This window comes from Meriones unguiculatus, chromosome 9 (assembly GCF_030254825.1).
Source record: "Meriones unguiculatus strain TT.TT164.6M chromosome 9, Bangor_MerUng_6.1, whole genome shotgun sequence".
NCBI classification, from domain to species: domain Eukaryota; kingdom Metazoa; phylum Chordata; class Mammalia; order Rodentia; family Muridae; genus Meriones; species Meriones unguiculatus.
Genome location: NC_083357.1, coordinates 58,018,848 through 58,027,735, shown reverse-complemented (window position 1 = coordinate 58,027,735; position 8,888 = coordinate 58,018,848). Strand labels below are relative to the sequence as shown.

The window sequence follows — 8,888 nt, the reverse complement described above, 5'->3', positions numbered from 1 at the left end:
CAGGCTGAGCTTAACGAGATCCTGGTTTATGTATGTGTTTAAATTTTAGTGGATGAGTGGATGTGTAACAAAGTATTTATTGGAATTTAACTAAGAAAGGGAAATAATATAGAAAGGAAGTAAGATTAAAGATTAAAGGGTTGCAGGTCCTGGTGAAGGGATGAAGTCAGCATACTAATGGGAATAATCTGAATAGCAAGATTATGGCAGGAGAATGGGATGAACCTGAGATATGAAGCAATGTGCTGCAAAGGATACTAGTGATGAACAAGAAGACAGAAGAGGTGGGCATGGCGGTACATGCCTTTAAATCCCAGCCCTTAGGGGGCAGAAGCAGAGGCAGGTGGATCTCTCTGAGTTCTATGCAAGCCTCCTCTACATAGCAAACTCCAGGCCAGCCAGGGCTACAGAGAGACTGTCTCTCTGTAAAAAAGAGATAGGGGAGGAAAAGGAAGAAAAGCAAATAGATGAGGAATAGAGAACACATGCACCAACTCCAGGCCCAGTGGTATGATGGATATGAAAGAACCAGCAGTTGTTAGGAGAAGCAGACTCTTTCCAAGAAAGCAGGTCTCAGAACAACAACGTGAAGAAAACATTAGAAAACGGTGAGGATATATGGATTTTACAGATGAATGGCTGATGTGTTTCAGAAGTCTGGAGGTGGGAGAAGCGGGGGAGAAGGAGAATGGAAGACACATAGCTACCAGAGGGCAAAAGAGGATCTTGATAGTTTAGACCCTCTTGTGGCATTATATACACGATGTCTATAATTCTGATGCTTGTAGTGGTGATAAGGTGTAAATTCAGGCTGCCCCTCAAATTGGCCAGTGAAGTGTTCGTGGTAGTATGTCATTACAGTTTATGTAGGGAAGCAGTTTTACCTAAGTAATGAATCAGATGTTGCAGGCCTTTCAAAGGGATGTCCTGCATGTCCACTTCAATGAATGTAACCACAATTTGTATGTGCACAGCAGTCAGCACAGGGCATGACAATAAAATACTATCAGTTAGGATATGATTGTTAATGGGATGTTAGGATGGCACCCATGGCGTTCTCCAAATAGCAGCCATCAATACTATCTGCACCATCAACCAAGGTGCCACTTTGACCCTCACCAGCTTATCCACTGATCTCATCAGTAGGAATTTACAGTACTAACTCTGTATTGGTCCTGAAAAACACAATCCAATTATCAACAAACAAAAACAATTTTTTATTGTGGAGTCATCTTGGGGTTGCACAAGGACCCTAATCCTTATATGGGGTCCATTCACTTGCCAGAGAAGAGGAGTCACTAGCGTCACCAAGATTCACTCCCACATCAGCACTCTTCTTGGGAAGCTCTGCGGAATCTGTAGGTGTTGCTAGTCCCTCCACGTCACTTCTACTTCATCTGTCCTATACCTGTGGAAAATGGGAAAACTGTGAAGGACTGCCTCTTAGCACTTTGTTGTCTCTGCTTTTTGAGACAGCATCTGCAGCCAAGGCTTAGTTCAAAATCAGAATCTTCTTGCCTTGGCCTCCCACATGCTGAGACTAAAGATGCACACCACCATACCCATCGCCCTGGCATTTTCTGTTCTTCTCTGCCCTTGTTCAACTTTCTTAGCTGTTGATTTCTGCTTATCTCCTATACCCACTATCTACTCTCTCAAAGGAATATGTCACCCACCTCTGAGTAATTCCAGAATCTTTGAGAGGTGTCCTATGTCCAGCCTGAAACATCTCCCAACCAGCTTGGGCTATCATGGCTCCATTGTCAATACAGAATCTGGGAAAGAAGAGATAACAAAACTTGTGTTCTAAATGAAGAAAAACCATAATAATGGGAAGAGAAGAACTCAAGACAAGGAAAAGGACTTCACCTCTCATCTGTTGCAAAGAGCTGTGCTCCCCGCTCCTGGCACATAGTCGCCATCATCTCCTGTAGCCTCATGTTACCTATGAACAGATAAGAAACTCAGTGAACTTAGATTTAGCCCTCTATGAAACCAGCTGTGTTCCCTGACAGTTTAACCAGGAGGCAGGGGGAAAGGAGGCACTGAGAAACACAGGAAAGAGATGAAACAAGTAATCCTCCAAATTCTGGTAATTTAGAGTACCAGGAGGAGGATGAGTATCAGAAAAAAGAGGAAGCACACTGCCCACTGATACATACATCCCACTCCTCCGACGATGAGGGCTTCCTTGGAGCCACAGTGTGCCATGGCTCGCTCTGTTATCTCCACCAGCATTGCAAACACAGTTTCCTGTGGAGGACAGCCAATGGGGAAACATCAGAGGAGCATCCTGCTTTAATCCAGCTTTGTTCTAGAACAAGTTTTTACACCCCAGCTTTTCCCTCTTTTACCTGTAGGGAGAAACACAGATCTTCGGGAGTACACTCCCCTGTTGCCAGCATTCGCTGCGCTGCATCCTACAAATAAAGGGGCAACAATCTAAAAGCTCAATATCAGTATGGGGCTCTCATGAGAACAAAAATTCTTGTAGTTGGATCACTGACTCCATTACAACTGAAATTACAGAAGTGCTGTACTCCCATATTTTTTATTAATCATTTTCCCATTTAGGGAGGGACTGTTTTGCCCTATATTGTGTCCCATTACTAGAATTGTGCCTGGCACACAGACGGTCTACAGCATCTGCTAAACAGATCTATTCAACAACTGCTATGAGTGAATGGTTATGCAGAAAATAGATGGTGAGTAAAACAGACACATTTTTAAAAACAGGGACGTGCTATATCTCCTCACCACTCTCACACTCACCTCAATGAAGGACAGAATCCCTGAGAAAGAGACATCCATTCCCTTTACAGTGTATGGCAGCTCAACTAGCTTCTTGCCTCTATGAAAAAATGAATAAAGGCACTAAACCCAGAGTCAGCAGGCTGCGCACCCTCTGAAACTCCTCCCATACCTCATTAATATGTATGAAGAGAAATCTCTAAAGCCCCAGCAGCCAGTGCTCTTCTACATTATGTCCTCTTACCGCTTTGCCATCTGCTCAATGTTGTAGCCTGGACTTGGGTCATTAGAAATCTACCAGCAGAAGGAAGACAAGTAGAGAACCATGAATTCATAATGAAAATCGCATTCTTCTTCTCACTTCTACTCAGCACTACGGGATTCCTACCCAAATCAATGGGAAGAAAAGCAATCAGTATAAATTCTTATAAAGTATACACACACACAGGTACAAACATGTTTGTAACAAGTAGTAGATACATATAGACATAAACACTTAATTTTCCACCTAGGTTAAATAAAATAGCAAAGAATAAAGTTCGATATGCCTGAAGCCCAAGATCTATTTACTGCTTCCTGCCTTTCATTTCTTTTTGCTTCCCAGACGCATATCTTAAGAACTCTACAGTCTTAATGGCCTACCTACCTTCAGTACTCGGGCAAAACGATCCAGACAATTTCCCACAGCAATATCAATAGTTTCCCCAAAGATTCGGTAACGATGTTCTGAGTAGGAAATCACCTAAGAACAATGAGAATGCCCATGAGACTTAAGGTCTGTAAAGGGGAGCCTTCAGCTATGTGGAAGATAGTAGCATAGTGCCAGCATAGTCACTAGACGTTCCAGTAAGAAAGAAAGGGAAGCTGTCTACAATGGCTCGTAACTGTAACTCCAGCACTGGTGAGGATGAGACAGGCAGCTAGGCTGGCCTTAAATATGCCTCCCATATTATGTGGTGGTGACCACACAGACATTCTGTAAGAAATGAGAAAAAGTGGGCCAGGCATGGTGGTATAGGCCCATAATTCCAGCACTTGGGAGAAGTTAGGAAGATCAAAATAGTACAGGAAAAACCTGACTAGCACAGTGAGACCCTGTCACAAAAAGCATTCCATGGCAGGCTGTGATCCCAGCTACTTAGGCTGAGGAAAGAGAACATAGTTTGGGGCAGGGATATCTGAAGGTAAAAAGGAGGAGAACCAGGTGGATAAATAAAGAAAAATATATTTGTGGGGCTACAGATATACTCCAGCAATTAAAAGCACTGGCTGCTCCTCCAACGGACCTAGGTTTGATTCCCAGCACCCACATAGGAGCTCACAACTGTCTGTAACTATAGCATCCCTGGATCAGATGCCCTTTTTTGTCTTCCTTGGGATCCTACATATATGTACACAGAAGACCCACAGAAGTAAAATAAAATTAAATTAAAAAAGAAAGACATTGTCTTGACCGGTTAAACCCATATTCTTTCCTTTTTAAACTGGAAATTGTAGTTGCATGTATAAAATTCTAACATTCTAATTCCACCCTGAAACTTGCAACTTGATACCTCTGTTATGTTCTCTATAGTATCTTTGGTCCAAAAGAGCCTGGTTTTGTCCTTGTAGCACCTATAACTCGGTTAGAATACCTCAGAATTAAGACGGAATATAAAGATTGCTCTTAAATACCTGAGTATTTCCTCCACTCACATACAGAACAGTAGGGTTAATGGCTCCTGTGATGAGGCGGCCCATTTCAATGTGGCCGATGCAGTGGTTCACACCTATCAAAGGCTTATTCCACAACTGGGCCACAGTACGGGCGACAACAGCTACAGAAGCCAATGGGGCTCCCATGCCAGGACCTGACAGGGTACAAATTGGAGTAAGAATCCTAGACTTAAGGAAAACAGGTGAAGAAAATAGACTTGAGAATGTGTCCAGGCAGTGATATGGCTCCAGCCACATTGCTCCCTTGCTGACCAACCATTCTCCCAGACTTAACCTTTGGTGTAAGCAATGCAATCGATGTCCTGTGCAGTCAATCCTGCCTCTGTTAGCGCCTCCTGTAGTAGGTCTAGGATAACAGCTCGATGGTGCCTGGCCGTGTCTCCTGGGAGGAATCCTAAGAAAAAGCATACAGATTAAGAACAATAAGAAAGGTAATTATTAGGCTGGTAAAGAAGGAACTGTGATATAGCGCTACAGATTTTAAACCCTTATGACTAGGTTTAATGTCAGGTAGGACATTGCTGCAGACGCAGCTGTTTGACACAGTTCCAGCTGCTGGAGCACTGTCATCCTGAAGAAAACATCTCTGGATTACCAGTCCATAAATGGCATTGCCTTTTCTTATGTCTGCCTGCTTTGTTTTTTACTATAACTCCATCTTTTTCCTCTAATTCATCCCTAGTCAGTGCAACTAGAAAGACTTCCAGAGGGACTGGGGGAGAAGGAAATGGCTCAAAACCAACCACTATGGAGGAAACATTCCTCTTGGCTATAAAGGCAATGAACCCTGAATTATCTGAACAAAAAACTGAATCCATAGAGGACTTTTGTGCTAACTGTTCCTTGAAAAACTTTAATCAGCTCACGGATATCGAGCAATATCAGGAACTGTTTGAGTTTCCGCATTCAGCCCCCAGACTGCTGCAGTCAGAAAGGAATCAGACCCTAAAGAAACTACTGGACTCATACTAACTTCCTTTTCTAGAAAGACTTGGTCACATGGACACAAAAAGATTACAGGAGCTTTGTATAGTTCATGAGGAAGGGGCTAGCGACCCTCTGAATGAACATCACTCTTTATTACAAAAGCTGTTTAGAAAAAGCTCAGAAAAAACTTGCTCAGCTACAAACAGCAGCTGAGAATTAAAAATAGTCTAGTTTGTTTAGTACCTCTTTGTTTCTATGCCAATTATTGTACCGGCTAGATCTTGCCCAGATGACCTGTGATGTGGAGGTCTGTCTGAGAAAAGCACTGAGTTAATGATTAAATATGCTTGCTTGCAATGTAATCACTGTACCGTGTATACAGAAAACAGCTTGCTATATTCTATTCTGTGAGTTTTTGGGTACAATTACTGTACCATGTATAAAGAGTATAATTTGCTATATTCTGAATATTCTCATCTGTGGGTCTTTGGGGAAAAGCTAATATTCTGGGGAAAGACAAAATGGTTTTTGATCATGTTAAAAGATGTATAAGGATATGACTTAATAATAAAAGACCGGGATTGACTCTCTGCTCCAGAGCAGAGCAGACGCCAGAGAAACTGCCTCCTGAGAACAGTCTCTTGAAATGAGTCATTTGTCAGCTTGTACCTGCCTGTTCACCCCCACTCCACGTGAAGTGATTCTCCTCCCAATCTCAAGACCACCAACTGGCTGAGACTGGTCCCCAGCAGTTCAAACACATTTTTTTATTAATCAAAATAGTAACCATTTTAATCAACACATTTTATCTACAAACCAGTGAGCTGGGCGTGATGACACATACCTTTAGTCCCAGCACTCAGGAGGCAGAGGCAGGCAGATCTCTGTTACATGAGGCCAGTCTGGTCTACAGAGTGAGTTCCAAGACATCCAGGGCTTTGTACAAAGATATTGTCTCAAACAAACAAACCAAAAAGAAAACAAAACAAAACAAAAACCCCTAATTTATTTATTACTGTAGCAAATTCATGTTTCAACAAACTCTTGGAAAACACTTTCTGAATACTGCTGGTTGTGAATATATTTTCCCTGCAAAAAGCTGTTGAGCTGCTGCTGAAGAAGTGGTGGTCAGTAAAAGTGGTGGACGAGTTAAAGCTTCCTTCCATCCAGCAGTGCCACATGCAGTCAGGCACTGTTCTTGACTGTTGAGACAGGCTTTCTCTGTGTAGCCTTGGCTGTCCTGGACTTGCTCTGTAGACCAGGCTATCCTCGAACACCTGCTTCTGCCTCCCCATGCATGCACTGGGATCATAGGCTCCAAGCCAGGTACTGTTCTGAATTGGGTTCTTTCTGCAGGAGCTGCAGTTTTGGTGCATCTCAGTGATTTGCTGAGTCCACTTGTCAAATGCAATGGTTTCCCTGGAATTTAGAACGTGGTACTGGATCAGACTAGCAGTAGACCACCAGTGACTGGGACCTTTTGGGGCGAAAATTTGGCTTTGGAAAGTGTTTGGGGGCTCCTCAGTCCAACCATTAAGCTGGTTGTGGCTAGTTTTCTTATACATTTTTGTCATTGTCACAATTTGAGAAATTGAAGAGCTGAAAACAATGGCTGCTTCAATTTTTAGCCATTTTATGAGGCATCAACTTTTTTTTTTTAATTTTCCAATTGGCTTCAAATATCCAATAATCACTGAATGGTCCACACTGAGTTCCTTGGCATGTTTTTCTTTAGCTGTAAGGTTAGCTTCCACAACTGCTCCCAATGAACAGGTCTTAGCCATCTTCTAATAGACAGCCACTTCAGTGCTCTCCTTTGCAAGTTCTTGGATAACCAAGGCACCACTGTTAGCAGTTCCAGGGGTCAACTGCTCGGTATCGCTGGTGTTTCAAGCTGCATTAGTTAGTGTCTCCACTGTTATACCTACTATTCTGAACGCAGAGTACTTGTTTGACTCCATTTTTATTATTCATTTTGAGACAGGGTTTTACAGTGTAGCCCTGGCTGGCCTGGAACTTGCTGTATAGAGTAGGCTGGAGCCAAACTCAGAGACCTGCCTGTTTCTGCTTCCTGGAGTACTGGGGTTGCAGGTTTGAGCTCACACACCTCGCTTTTGTTTTACTTTGTCTAACATCATTTCCACAGATTAAGATATATATGAAGAAATGTCATTAGCCAAAAAAGCTCACCCCAAACCAAAACAAAACGTGATAAAAATGAGATACGATGACACTGCAGAATGTATTCTAGCTACGATGTGAACATACAGCTAAACTCTAGCATGTGCTTGTGTCCCAGCATTTGGGAGGCAAGCAGGAAGGGAGGGAGAGGGAGAGAATGAACCACTATAAATGTACTCCACCATCATACAACAAATTCCAAAAATGAAAAAACTGCAATTACTTTTGCACTTGCCTATTAGAAGTAAAAACCGACAGAGATGTTTTAACGATGTGGGGAGGGGGGCGGGGGGGAATCCCATTACTCACCTAGGTTTTAAAATATCCTCTTTTCAAGCCTCTAATTTTGAGACAAGGTCACACATAACCTAAGGTGGCCTTAAACTCAGATCCTCTTGTCTCAGTCTCCCAAGTGCTAGGTTTACCAATGCAGCTTTCTTTCTAACCTCTGCACAGGCTACTGAGGCTTCAGAGATACCCATGTTCACACACAACCTTCAGCATCAACTCAAGTTAAACATACCGCCTACTCTTCGGTTACTTTCCCTGTAATCCCACAAAACTTTACACAAGGTTGGGCTTAACACACACAACAGCCAGTAGCTTCCCTTTTAACCACAAATATCTGTCCCAGTGCCTAAAAGAGTGAGTCCTAAACACACATAGATTTCTCCTATATAACCTGAAACATCAAACCTGTTTAGGGAGCCTTCACAGGTACATGCGGCTTATGTGTGTGCGCGTAGGTGCTCCATGACTTTGAAACCAGCCTGGCCTACACAACAACTTCCAGGTCAATCAGGGCTACACAGTGAGTCCCTGTCTCAAAACAAAAACAAATCTGAAGGAACCCACACGACCAAAGTCCATGTGTCTATGACTCTTGTAGTCAAACAGTTACAACCCAACAGAAATCAAGTTTTTGTAAAAAGAGTCTGGGAGTGGGGACGCAAGCCTGTAGTATGCCAACACCCGTGAGGCTGACGCAAGGAACAGAACAGAATACCGGCACAGAACCCGCCACGGAACAAACCAAGACAAGGAGCCCGCGAACGCGGCCGCAGCCACTCACCGGTGCCCGGGGCCGTGACGTAAGTGCGCCGCGGGTTAGCCAGCACCGTGCCGTCGCGCACCACGCCCACGCCGATCTTGTTGGCGCTTCCTTCGAACCCCAGGACTGCGGGCATGGCGGCCCCGACTCGGGATGCGGGGACGGAAAGACAGTCGTAACAGGCACTACGACAAACAGCCCGGAACCGAGTGATGGGCCCTTCAGGCGCCTGAAGTTACGTCACGAGGTCGCAGGCGGACCA

At 43.7% G+C, this 8,888-nt stretch overlaps 1 protein-coding gene across 1 annotated transcript; it reads right to left on the bottom strand.

Annotated features, from left to right (window-relative positions):
* Window positions 1-1,193: 1,193 nt before the first annotated feature.
* Osgep (O-sialoglycoprotein endopeptidase) lies at window positions 1,194-8,876 on the bottom strand. The gene is made up of 11 exons (XM_021639010.2): window positions 8,648-8,876; window positions 4,742-4,861; window positions 4,426-4,601; window positions 3,398-3,493; window positions 2,996-3,045; window positions 2,773-2,851; window positions 2,355-2,420; window positions 2,163-2,253; window positions 1,870-1,945; window positions 1,677-1,775; window positions 1,194-1,408 (listed from the first exon to the last, which is right to left on the bottom strand). Exons 1-11 carry the CDS (start codon window positions 8,760-8,762, stop codon window positions 1,369-1,371), a joined length of 1,008 nt encoding a protein of 335 aa, XP_021494685.1. The 5' UTR covers window positions 8,763-8,876; the 3' UTR covers window positions 1,194-1,368.
* Window positions 8,877-8,888: the final 12 nt, after the last annotated feature.